The sequence below is a fragment of the Manacus vitellinus genome, unplaced genomic scaffold, assembly GCF_001715985.3.
Source record: "Manacus vitellinus isolate BGI_N305 unplaced genomic scaffold, ASM171598v3 scaffold_31_pilon, whole genome shotgun sequence".
Taxonomy (NCBI): Eukaryota; Metazoa; Chordata; class Aves; order Passeriformes; family Pipridae; genus Manacus; species Manacus vitellinus.
The window spans coordinates 711,065-724,744 of record NW_021940379.1 but is presented as its reverse complement, the minus strand read 5'-3'; the positions used below and the strand labels follow the sequence as shown (position 1 = coordinate 724,744).

The 13,680-nt window shown below is 39.8% G+C and overlaps 1 protein-coding gene across 6 annotated transcripts; it reads right to left on the bottom strand.

Annotated features, from left to right (window-relative positions):
- Positions 1 to 729: 729 nt before the first annotated feature.
- CHEK2 (checkpoint kinase 2) lies at positions 730 to 13,657 on the bottom strand. 6 transcript variants are annotated; one of them, XM_025895504.2, is made up of 15 exons: positions 13,638 to 13,657; positions 12,247 to 12,486; positions 11,580 to 11,704; positions 11,167 to 11,314; positions 10,320 to 10,410; positions 9,247 to 9,355; positions 8,606 to 8,659; positions 7,959 to 8,020; positions 7,372 to 7,471; positions 6,774 to 6,860; positions 5,891 to 6,054; positions 5,560 to 5,675; positions 4,146 to 4,231; positions 1,482 to 1,562; positions 730 to 886 (listed from the first exon to the last, which is right to left on the bottom strand). In XM_025895504.2, exons 2-15 carry the CDS (start codon positions 12,479 to 12,481, stop codon positions 791 to 793), a joined length of 1,554 nt encoding a protein of 517 aa, XP_025751289.2. In that variant the 5' UTR covers positions 12,482 to 12,486; positions 13,638 to 13,657; the 3' UTR covers positions 730 to 790. The 6 variants fall into 6 exon arrangements, 3 of the variants coding, with proteins under 3 accessions (XP_025751289.2, XP_008924956.3, XP_017931960.2); XR_001921129.2 differs by lacking the exon at positions 13,638 to 13,657 and adding an exon at positions 2,411 to 2,514 and having other exon boundaries at positions 865 to 886; positions 12,247 to 12,800; XM_008926708.3 differs by lacking the exon at positions 13,638 to 13,657 and having other exon boundaries at positions 12,247 to 12,799.
- Between the last annotated feature and the right edge of the window lie 23 nt (positions 13,658 to 13,680).

Genomic DNA, 13,680 nt, shown 5'->3' with positions numbered 1-13,680 from the left:
AAATTAATATCCTTTAGTAAAAGCTACACAGTTGAAAATTTTCACTCAGGCAAAGAAAACTAAAAACTGTTTCTCTCTCATTTTAATTTCTGGTTCTTCCCTGGCAGGAACTTATAAATCTTCCTTTCATCACTTGTTATCATATTTCCTCTTACTTGTCCCTGCTCTGGGAAATAAACATAGTACACACATGTTAGAAACACCATGCAGATGGGAACTCTTGCTTTAGAAGCCAATCAGCCCCTTCCCAGAGCAGGATGCTGTGAGTCTGCCCAGCCCAGCATAGGAGCTTTACCTGAAGCCCAGAGCACCTCAAGCTCCATGGGTAGTTTTACATCCCAACTGAATAGTCTAAGTCCTCAGAAGTCTGTGGGCAACATTGTGTCAGGTAATGCCATGCCTCAGGCAGAAGCTCTACAAACCTAGCATTCCTTTTTCATCTGTGAGGACTAAGCATTGTTTCCATGCCTAACCTAGAAACTGGAAGAGAAGAAACAAAGAATACAGGTGAGGATGAAGCTAGCCTAAAAATGGTTAATAACTCAGTTCAGGAGGTTATTTTGGTATTTTCCTTGAGTCAGACAGCTGGATGGACCAGAACGTGACTATTTGTGCAGAGTATCATGCATGCACAGCAGTCACTTCAGTCTTACAAAGTAATTTTTTATTTCGAAATTGCATCTTCAACAACGTTGAAGCATGTTAAATTCCATTATTAAATTTTTATTAAAAAAAAGTCTGCTTTCCATACAAAAAGCTGTCATTTGCAAAAGTCACTTTCTCTTCTTTTTCACCTCATTTTCTGAAACGATGTAGAAGGAGCAGTTCGCTTAGAAGGGCCAGATTCTTCCTCATTTTCATGGTGACGCTTTCTCATTGTGGTTGGCTAAAAGAAAGATACAGCAGGATGGCTACAGAAACCAAGCCAGACAGAGCCTGACTGTTCTGCTTGCTCCAGAATTACAGGTGCTGGCAGTGTCTCCTTTCTGTGACCAAAAAAGCAGCATGACTAGCCCATGTTTCTCTACCAAGATCCATCTAATTATATTTGAGCCTTCTCATATAAGACATTGCTCCCAGCTTGAAACAGCTGTTTACAATTCACCTAATTAGCATCTGGTAATGAATGGCACAATGCCATCCTAAATTTGCACTAACATGATAATTTTTTCCTTGAATACTAAACATTAGTGACTCGTATCCATTAAAAAAAAAAAAAGTTCAAAAATTTTATTCTAAATATATGGTTAATCCTTTAAAGCCTAGGAGACTGTTTCTGTACATTGAAACAAGTGTTGACAAAGCACGGAAATCCATTGCTGCTCCTCAGGAAGCAGAGATAACCAGCAGGCTGCCACATACTGCCCAAGGGCACGTTTCTTTCAAGTCTCAAAATTAACTGATTTTCTTATTACGAGTTACTTCAAAATCTAATTTCTCTGCGCATCAAATATTAATCTTCAAATATCTATTACACATACCATTTTTGATGTTTGTGGTGGATCCATATTGGTACGTGTCTGAGCAAGTAGCTGTCGAAATGTGCTCTTCATATCCTCATCCTGGGGGAAAAACAGTAGCTAAGTGGTAGATAGAATATTTAAGGGAAAAGCAAAGATTGGGAAATTTCAAGAGAAGCAAATGGGACACTCACTGCTAGAGACAATTAGAAATAACAATCATTGAGCTCCTAAGGATTTCAGCAGTTTTAACTAAGTTTCTTGGGGAAGGCAGGGGAGGGGGTCCTTTTTCTAAGCAATGGAGCCTTGCAGTATATCCTTTTTTGTTTAACTATGTTCTTAAGTGCTACAAAAAGGCTTTGATGTGAACATCTATTTTATTTTATACAGCATTTTGACTTGTTTTTCTTTTCCAGCATCACCTGATTTGACTGTGGGTACCTGTGAGTTAATGGGTAAGGTAAGATAAATATTTTTCCATTTATTTAACAAACACCTGAGTGTTTTCTTTAGCATGCAACCAAACTAAGTCCTACTCATAAGACCTCAGTGAAGTTTTCAGAGGCAGAAACAGCAATTATTTACACGCCTTTGAGAAACGTTTTCTTAAATACCTGTTTTATTAAATATAGGTAGGACATTTCCACTGAGTAGTACTTAGGTTTAAGCAGCTCACTAAGTTTTAAAGCTGTAGATTCAAACAATGGAGTGAAAAGCACATGTATTGAAAGCACTACTGGTTTAAACAAATCTGTAGAAATTAAATATTGTTTGGAGAACATGCTACTTTTAATATCTGAAAAACTCCCTAGTGTACCCAAAATCATCAGAGGGCTATCAGGCATTAGCTGGTCGCATGGAGAGTGTGGTTTTTTCATGCTGACTTGTAAAGTCGATACTTCCAGACAACACAAGAGGGAGAGAGGAGCCAGTAACTCCTCACTACTCACAGTAACAGGACTCAGGAGCTCTTTTGGTGGTAGTAATCAACGTGTGTGATATCTAGAACTGAGCATGCTGGATGTTGGCCTTCCAAGCAGGCAGTGTACATCACCTATGAACATCTGATACTCTTAGTAACAGCCCCTGAAGGGAAACAGTTCAAAGAACAGCAGCTGTGTGCTAGCTGACATCTGGATTTGTGGCTATTATGATTTCTCGAACTTTTTGCCCTGACTTCAAAATTAAATTTAACAGCAAGAGGTGTCCCTAAATGGAATATATAACCAAGTTAATAACAACTTGAGTTTAAATACTGAAATATCTCAAATTCTTAGTCTAAATCACTTATCTATTTCCCCTTCCCCATTATGCATATCAGCAACTCTTAAAATAAGTGTAGCATGGTTTCTAAATAACATTTTCTGCTCAGAATTATAATTTAAATGTAAGAATGTATATCTGATTAACTCGCTGTAGAAGTTACACACAAAACTACAGTAGTAAAAGCCAGGAATGCCAGGAAAAGTTTTCTGATGCACAGCAGCATAATTAAGTCAAGTTAATCACTTAAAAAGAGTCATCCATATGCAATTTTTGTCTCGGGACACTGTCAGCTCTTAAGCACTGAGGGATATTCCGTTTCTTCCACCCCGTTTCTTATGTTCTTTACCAAAGCATGTAAACCACCCTGTTCACAGGGGGAGAACAGGAATAGCACTGTGCTCAGCATGAGTAAATAGAGCCTGTTGTGTGGCTCAGGGGTAGGCTGGGTGACTTTTTTCAGCCTCCTCAAGCAAGAATATCCAGGAAAGCTCGTTAAGTCCAGTGGTCACCTCTGGAGTGCCAAAATTAAGGAAAGACCACCCAAAGACTACCCCTCACAAAAACTAGACTGTGACAGGAGGCAGGGAAACCATCACTTCCTACTCAGAGGGTTCCCAAACCAGCGACATTTATTCACATTCAGCACAGTAAGAACACAGTAGCACTGGACACCTGCCAGAAACAAACTCTGCACTGCCTGCCCACACAAACAAGCTGAGGAAGTGGGGCTTCGTTACAATGCTCAAAGGAAGAAGTCCATCCTTATCAGACCACAGTCAGACTTGGTCTCTAAAAAAATACATCTTGATCCTCAGATGTGAAAGAGTTCTGGGAACAGGTGTCTCAGAAAAGATGCAGTAGCTGCTGATTGTATTGAAAGAAGGAATTCAGCAGACTACTCCATGCTACTTTTGCAGTCTTTCCACAGGGACTAAGTCTTTGAAAGCACAGACCAGCTACAGGTGCAGAATGGGCTTAATTTTCTGTGAAAATATCCAGTCTTAAAACCAGCAGAATCTGTACAGCCAGCTGGCAGAGAGGCAGTGCATGCCCATGAGAGGCACCAAATGACAGCTGTTCTCCTGCTGACTCCTGTCAGAGACACAACCTATGGACAGGCAGGCTTAAGCTCTGACTTAAGATCACACTTGTTATTGCCATGAAGCCAAAGAACTGAAGCTCTCCTTGCCCATCACTGTACCCCTCCTGTGGCATTCTCCCCAAAAGCAGGGTCAGGCACACATCACACCTCTGGTGAACAGTGGTCAGGGCTCCTCTGCTTCCATGTGGAAGCAAATTACACTGCATCAACAAAACTTCACAACATTCAGGCTGCTGAACTGCCTTTGAGCTCACATCAACAAATTATCCCCCCAGCAACCCAGCTTTGCTGTATTTCAGTTAAAACTCAGTTCCTACCTGAAGCCAAGGATGCTTTAAGGCTTCCTCTGTGGTAAGACGTCTGCTTGGATCCACTACTAACAGCTTCTTCACAAGATCCAGAGCTAGAACAATTAAGAGATCTGGTTGACACAGGATCAATACATTCATTACCTGAAATATGCCTACAAAAAGCTATGTGCAAGAATGTGCCTGATACCCCTTCAGAACAATGCCCAAAAATACAGGCTGGGCAGATCACTTTTCTTTTTTCTATGCACAAGGAGGGCTGCAGACTGCAACCATCTTTCCTTCACATGCACATGACACAACATTTTTCAATATATCAAAATTACCAGTAGATGTACTGAGCATGTTCACAATTTATGTTCTGAGCATGCATAGGAGACTGAGCACTTTCCTAAAAGCTTCAGTATTACTGTGGAAAAGCAAAGACAGCTTAATTTAATTTCCTGGTTTACTGTGTCTTGGAAAGCAGATTGTCCATCTGGGAAGGTGAGAAAGAAGAGACAGACACATGTATGCTCAACATAATCTCAAACTTTCATTTTCTTAGGAAGCTGCTTACTAGACACATTGAAAATACGACATTTATGTCATATTTTATTATTCCAAGACTCCCAGAAGGGAATTTCAGCAAGATTTACTTTTCATTGTATCTGATTATTCTAAATACATACCAGTAGGACTATGTACAACCTTAACATAATTGCTGTTCTCATACATGTCTGACTTATTATTGAATAAGCTTCGAATTATTCAGGAAGGAGTTATACTTGGTAAGTTTATTAGGCAAAGAATGACAGCATCATTTATTAGAAACTTCTCTGCACATATAAAGGAGTATCCAAGGCAAATACTAGAATTATTTTGTGCATATAAAATGTCCTGAAAAAAATAAAAGCATGCAAACATGCAGTTTACTATGCAGAAACTCCATTTTGCAGACTACTTAGCTTGTAGTGGGCCAAACATAATAGCTGATTCCACAAATGTGACTGACACTTTCAGCTGGAAGTCTAGCACCATGAAATGACTCTCTTGGAACATTTGTCTTTTGGAGTTCTAGTTCATATTCTTTAAATTCCTGGCATTTTTGGCTCAACACTTGAAGAATCTTTAGGCAAGTCTGTAGACCAGCTTGATAAAGTCAGAAGAAAAAGTGGAAAGAGGAAAAACAGACATATGTGCCCACAAACTCTATACTTCTGTGGTTAATTACATTAAATATTACTAAGAAATCTCTTCAATGAAAATGTATCTCCTCTTTCTAATGCTTTAACTACGAACTTTAAAAAAAATTAAGACACTACTTTAAAAACTAAACGTATTAACATGCAATTTGCCATACAGCTGGAAAGGAAGATAAGGGAAAACACAAACTACAAGAAAGGAAGTTGATATTCTGCTACCCCCTGTGCTGGAGTCATACCCATGTCTGACACATGCTTCCATTCTCTTGCAATGAACCTGTATTCTCCACGAGTGATTTGATCTTCCAGAGAGAGTTTACTATTTTGCTCACTGAATGGTGGATATCCACACAAGCTACATAAAAGAAAACAAGTTAAATAACACAGATTTCGTCACAGCAAATGAAACACTGAAATCACACATTTTAAAGCCCCTGCTATCACAGTGATTTTACACATGTGAAGTTTTAAATACACTTCCACTTCCTAATATAGATACTGAAGTTGCCATGTCTCAAGACACATACGTCAAAGACTGCCCAGTGAAGGTACATCTACACAGTATCTTACCATACAAAAAGAATAACTCCTAAACTCCAGCAGTCCACAGCTCGGCTGTATCCAGCAGTCCCAAGTGAATTTAGAACCTCAGGAGCAAGATACATGGGGGTACCACATAATGTTTTCATAAGAGAAGCTTCTCCAAGAATCTTGGATTGTCCAAAATCTGTAATCTCGTATTTAAAAATGGTAACACCACATTACATATTAGGATGGACTGTACTAGAACACATCACATTGTCCTCATAAATCAGGAAGTAACATCAAGTTTCTTCCTTCCAAGCCAGCTCCAGTACATGACTATGAACAAAAGTTACCCAAACTTCTGTGAGTTTTAAGTGAGAAGGGAGAGGAGGAAGAGAGAGAAATATATAACAGAGGATCAGACTTTTACACTAGCAAAAAGTGCTCTCAAATTTAGATATAAATGGACAACCAGAGAATAAAGGTATTGTAGCTTATGAGAAGAGATTACTTAAAAAATAAGCACTTTACCATGCAAAGCTATTCAGTGCTTTCTCTGTGGAAAAAAAAAACCAACACAAAAGAAAACCAAAACCCTCCCCTCCCCATAAAAGAACAAAAACACCAAAAAAAAGCCCTGTCGCATACAACTTGTGGGAATGCTGCCTGTAATTCAAGAATTACATTTTATTGGGAGGCAAAAAAAAAAAGCATTGACATTTGAAGTTAGTTATGCAGTGTATGGGTTGAAATACCCACAAAAGTAAAAATAACATTATGAAAAAAAAACCTCAATGTTTTAAGTTATTTCACGGTTTGTACGACTACTTCCATAATATCTTTTTGGATATGTTTAACAAAATATCAAGAAGAATGAGAAGGAATATCCCCAAATTTCTCCATTAACATGAAATGTAAGTTTTCTTACCTTTATAAGACATGTTTCTTCAGAAGACGAAAGTAGGACATTTTCTGGCTTTAGATCTCGGTGTATAATTCCATTGTCATGAAGATACTAGATATATACAGATAGACAATTAAGGGAACACAGACTGTTAACCTGTTTTAAAATGTAAGCTTTCCAATTTTTCCCATGGCAATGGCAGGATAACGGAAATAGCTGCGTAAGAGGCATTTAAAGCTCCCCAGCTTATGACTCTCCCTTAAAAAAAAAAACAAAACAAAAAACCCCAAAGAAACAAAAAAACACCTTAGAAATCATTATGCTCCAAATGACAAATCTCACTGCAAGCTCAGTGTGCAGACCTGGCCTGCATACTTCCCATTCTCTGGGAAGTTACATTTCTTCATCTCAGTAAAAGCACAGAACTAAGGAAGACCCAAGTTCTGTGTTGCCTTTGTAGGTATTCTGGTTTTCCATTTCTCTCTTGTTAAACCAAATTGTTAAGAATGCTGTCCTGATTGCTTGAATGGGTTTCAGAAATGACAAGTGACAGAAAAATTCATCTTACCGACATTCATATGCATAACCATATTTTTTCTTGGTAGAATTCACCATTATGTACCTTTACTGCCAGCAGCATCTGATAAAAATACAACTTGCAGGTAGCTTCTTTCATCTTGATTGGCCTTGACACTCTGTCATACAATTCTCCTCCTTCCATCCTAAAACAAATGCAGGTAAGAAGTCAACATATGACTTCCAAAAGATTCGTTTCATTAGGCAGGACTACGACCAAAACATTTGTCTACAGAGACAGAGTATGTTTCTGAAAATGAGTGAGCAACATCCTAAACACAGCACGTGCACTGTTGAGTTTGGGTCAGTCTCCTAAGTCCTCACTGGGACTTGTTACATGATTTTTGATCAGTCACCTCTTACAAGCTCCAAAATCAAAAAAGTATCAGCCATCCACAACAGCAGCACAGCAAACAATATCCAGGCACCAAGTGCCTACAAAGCTTAGAAGGATGACTCTTCTCCTGGTTATCCTAGCTCCTAATTTTAGAGAGGTTTCAGAGAACAGTGGAGGCCAGCAAAATTTAAAAAAAATAAAACAAACACACCCCCCACAGTTCAGAACTACGCACATTCTTTGTAGTTATGAAAAACATTTCATTTTATGTATGTACTTTCAAACAATTTACTTACAGTTCCAAAACAATGTAGTAATCCTCTGCTTCAAAAAAGTTTTTGATCTTGATTAAGCAAGGCTAACAGAAAAGGGAACACAAATAGAGACACACAAAAAAGTAGAATAATTTGTAAAAATTAATCCTAAAGTTCCTACTTCAGTATTTCAACCATGTCACTTTAACACTTAACACAAATGGCTAGTGAGCACCCCAGACTTTGGTAAACACAATCCTTATTTTTCCAATTGTGAGTTACCATCCCCTCAACATTTTGTGTATTTTACGTGCAGAGAAAAGAGGGGATACAAATTCTGCCAGTCAAAACTAATCTTTATATTTGGTTATCTCATGGCATTTACAAAAACTCGCATCGAGGAAAGATTCCTACAACAGTGGTTCAGGTTGAAATTTCTCCTGTGAAGTTTCTTCTCAAATTTACATCTCATTTATACAAACTTTTAAAATCTCAAATCTGCAAAAAGACAATAGAAGTAAAAGAGGAAAAAAGACCCATTCAGTAATTTACAAGAAAAAGCATATGCCTCCTTTAACACATTTCTAAACAGATAAAATTGATCTTTAGTTACCACACTAAGGTCAATGAACTACACAAGTACATACAGTAGGAAGCAGCAAGGAATAAAAATGTACAGAAACACTCACGTGATCTATTTTCTTCAAAATTTCAATTTCTGTATCGATATTAAAAGCTGGGTTCTGTTAAAATAATCAAGTGTATTGGGTAAGACAGTGCTGTTCTGAAATAAGACACATCAGAAATAAAAGACAGTACCAGAAAAGCCATCATGCCCCTTGCTACTCTAAGTGATCATAACATACAATCTTTTTCCATAAACTGATCAGGTGCCTTCAGTGAATTAAATAAACAATCTGCTGTCACTATCAGGAGCAAGATATTGCTCCACACGTGTCATTTCACTGCGGGTTAGAAATCCCCAACTAATTTCCAAATGACAAAAACAGAAAAATACTGTCATATATATACCTGTATTGTCCTTTAAACCAAACCCCACAAGACTCCACACCACCCTCTGTATACACCCCACTAACAGTCCTAAGTTATGAACCCAACAGAATGTGGTCAAAGAATGAAAGTAAGCATTTCCTACAGAATCCCGTAGATGCTACCAGATCAGAAGGCATTTAAATTACATTTCTTACATTAAGTGAGAAAATCCTCTTTAGCTGAAGATGGTCAGGCAGTCAGAGAAGTCAGCAAATATTCCAGGGCCACTGCAAGACGGCCAAGACAGACGGACAGACAGACAAACACAAACACTCACTGCCTCTCTCGGGCCGCTCGCCGCAAACTTCCGCTTATTGATGATCTTCACAGCGACTTTGTTACAAGTGCTCTTCTCAAAGGCCAGTTTGACTTCCCCGCAGGCACCACTAACACGAGAGCACAGCTATGTCAGTGCTTACAAATACTCGTCAAAGATCTGTGTAACAAGTACAGACAAATGAAAGCATTGTATTACACACAGTCTGGAGCTGCTGCTTTCTAGCTTTCTAAAACATGCCTCTTTCAGGAAGCACTCAACAGTTAGGAAAGTCTGTTTAAATAGCAAGTGTTGTCAAGGGCCACTCATTCAGAACTGCAGGAGTAAATATGCAAAGCAACAGGTCTGTTGGCACCAAGGATAGGGACAAATATGACAGACAGGCTCTGTCAGCATTTCCTTCACCCAAAAGCATTTAGGGGAAGAGAACCTAGGAAGGGTTCTCTCAACATCAGATTGCACAAATCTGAAGAACAGATACGGCAGCACTTGTGTTTTTACTAAATAGCAATTACATTGCAGAAAGAAATTCTTGTATTTCCCACTCGGATTTGTTTCTACTCAACCATTCACCTCCAAATTCTTCACTGACCAACTGTCTCCAAAAGAGAAAAAAATAGCCTTCTCTTAAAATAGCCTCCTCTTAAAATAGCCTCTCTCTCCTTTTTCCTGGACAGTTCTTTCCCCTTCTGTCTGAAGGCCTCAACAGTGATGTTGCAGCAATCTGTATTCCGAGATAAAGCTCTTCCTTCTACTTCCAGTAACCGAGTAAATTAATATACAAACTTTAAAAACTTGCTAAGAATTTACAAACTTTATTATCTTCTACAAAACAAAACAAAAACTGGTTTTCACCACTGATGGCAGGTTACAAACCCCAAGGCAATTACGGGGATGAAGCCAAAATTCCTGTTTAAAGTTGTTGCAAAGAACAGGTTTACTGAGGTGTTAGCATTTTTCTTCTTTTTTCTTTTAAAACAGCAGCTCAATTAGAACTGGTAACAATTGCAGAACAAGGTACTGACAATGGTAACAAAGTCAAACCTTAATACTGAGGAAAAAAGGATGCTTACCTTCCCAAAGTCTTTGATATGATATATTTCTCTCTCAGTTCTCTAGGAAACGTCATCTGATCATCCACCGTAAGATCAGTAAATACAAACACTGGGAAGACAAGTGGAGATCATTTTTCTGTTGTTAATTTTAAAATTTTGTTGTAAGAAACAAAGCTATTTTCCCGAGCTTTTATAGTCAACAACAATGACTGAAAAAATGCCTGCTTGAGGAAAAACTAAACATGTGCTATAAATTACATCAGCTATGGGGTAGCAACGTGATCTTATTACTGAAAAATGACATTTTGGTATTACATTCGTAACAATCCTTAACCAATTAACACCACACTTAGATAAAATGGGCAAAAATTTCAATGTCCCAGCAGGGATCAAAGAGAATTAACAATCAAGAAGACAGCATCTTAGTGGAAAAGCAAAGACAAAAAACCAAATGCCCAGGTCTGCTAATTTTTAAGATGATTTTCTATTTGTTATGCAGCATCCCGTTAGGTATCTGGGGGGATTTTGAACTTCTCTTCAATAGTCTGTCTCCCCTGTTCCCACCATCACATGCATAGCTACTGAAGCCCAAAAGCATTTTTAAAATAGGAAAGCAACTACAGAAGTTTATACTCTAGTAAGGTGGTATCTGATGCAGATTCCTCTCGGCTTTCTTTTTTAGTTTTTTCCTAGGGTTGATGTGGATATGGATAATTTTTATGCAAGTACTAAAACATCTATTCATAGCTGTGTTTTAACAGTCCTCATGAAGCAGCTCAGCTCCCAAGAAACACACTCAAATCAACACAGAAACAACCTCCTGGTCAACATGTGAAGAACCTACTCAAGTAAAAGTACATTTTACCCTTATTGGTCTGTAGAGACAGTGCAATTTCAGAGTTGTGAATCAGTGGAAGCCTCTTCCCTTTTCCAACAAGCTCTTTATTCACAAATGTTCCATTTGCACTATGGTCTTCAATGTAGGCAACATAGGAATTTTTTGGACCCATTTCCTCAAAGAGAAAAAAAATAATAAAGATGAAAGTAAAGAAGAAATGACTTCACAGTAAAGACATGACAGACTAGAAATTTACTATTGTTGGCTCAAGAAATGAGACTACTGAGGTTATTTCATAAACCAGGTGAGTGGGGCATTGCCAAGAGTAGTGTTAAAGGAGTCAACACTGAAGATGCTTTGATATCTTTAGGATTCCTGCTCCAAAGTCACTTGTTGAATTATGCCAAGACAGAGAGTCAGTTAACCTTTTCAGCACTTACCCTGAAAATTCGGAAGTGCTTCTTGCTGTAGTTTTCGTAGAAGCCAGTCTCATACAGTCCTAGCTTAGAAAAACTGTAATCACAGCTTTTGTCTCTCCCAAACCAGTATTCCTCATTCACACAGTCTGCAGAGGAGGGGAAGGTACAGCAGAGAGAGAACACAACATTGCAGGAAGTTAATAACTATGGCACTACAGAATGATGCCAGATGGTAGAGTAGGATACCAGAGAAAAGGTTCTTCCCCTACAATCAAGTTTATTTGTCTTAATTCAGACAAAGCAGTATTGACACCTTGTAAAATTCCTTAATAATTTTACCCTCTTTATGCTCTTAATAATTTTGCCCTCCTTAGCAGTAGTAGTTTTCAGTTCACCTTCAGCAATATAGACCCATATGATAATAAAATAAGTTATAAAATGGAAAAATGAAGCATGTAACAACAAACATGAACACCCTATAATTTCTCTAAGTCTGTGGAATCCGTGTATCCGAATACTCAGTATAAACACTGGGATGTACAGAACAAAACATTATTGCAAAAGTTGCATACTTAAATTTGCTTGTACTTAATTTAAAAATGAGAAGACACTGCTCTCTAGCAAGATGCTCAGAACTTTTCTGAGGTCCTACAAACAAACCAAGAGGTTTGTTACAGTATGCACATACCACAGTTGCTGAAACCTTTTGCAAGTGCAAAGAGTCGACCCCACGGCTGAGGATCCAGCTCTTCAGGTTCCTCAGGGATGGACGGAAGCTCCTGAGTCGGAACGGTGTCCAAAGAACTGAGGGTCCCAGAACTTGAGGAAGACTGACTAGTACTCTGTGACCCACTGGAAGAGGAACTCTGTGACGACTGGGCACCTTGAGTCTGCTGTACTTCACTTTCAGTCTCTCGGGACATGTTGGCTTCAAAGAGGATGTTAAAAATAACAGTTACTACAGCAAAGTAAAAGTGGCAAGCACTCACACTCAAGTCCATTCGCAGGCTTCAAAGTAAAACTTCCAACCAAAGAGTGCATGTGTGGGTTATACGTAAATCCCCAGGAATTTTGCAAACTAGGATGGTTTTCTTTCTAAAAGGGAATGTGGGGCGGCCTCTGCTGGTTCTAAAACAGAAATAACCCTCATTCCCAGATTGCTCCTGAGGACTTCAGGGCTCGCACTGGGTCACACAGGCAGGGGCTGCGCTACGACAGAGCATGCCCGCATGGAGCAGGGATCACGGCCGGTCCCCAGACACAAAGGGAAAAATAAGAACTATGATGTATATAAGAAAATGACGTACATTTTCTTGAAGGCGCCCAACAGATTTGTCACACCTACACACAATGAAAGTACAAAAGCTTGACAGACACCCACCACAGCCCCTGGCAGCTGCTGGCGGCAAGAAATGGCAATCGCCTCCCTGCCCCGTTACAGCTCGGGAATTCACAGCGCGTCTTTCCTCCCTCCCCACTCAACAAACGCTCCACCAGCCAGCCCAGCCCTACAGCCGGCGTCCTCAAACACATCCGCGTTCACCGGGGCTGCTGGAACGTCCATGAGCCTTCCAGCCTCTGGGATCGCTGGCACTCATCCCTCTGCTTCCTTTCTTGGCTCACCATCTGTGTTACTGGGTTTTTAGCTGGTTGCCATACCGTTCGATGTATAATGCAGGCTAATTTAAATCTCCTTATCGATTTGCTACATTTCATTACGAGCCAAAAAAACCCACAACAGCTCCTAAGTTACTTCCCACGTCCCGTTTTCCACACGTGCTCACAGGCACAGGCGAGGCCCTCGGGCTCGGACCGCGGCCCTTTGCAGCGGTGCTGGCGCGGCCACCGCGGAGGGAGCAGAGCCATGGAATCGTTTGGGTTGGAAAAGAGAGAGGCCATCGACTCCAAGCGCTCATCCCCAGCACTGCCAAGGCCACCACTGACCCCGTCCCCAGGTGCCACATCCACACGGCTGTTAAAAGCCCTCCAGGGATGGTGACTTCACCCGTGCCCTGGGCAGCCTGTGCCAAGGCTGGGCAGCCCTTCCCACGAGGGAATTTTCCCTCATATCGAACCTACACCTCCTTCTGAACAGCTCCCGGACGCTCGGACGGCGGAGCCG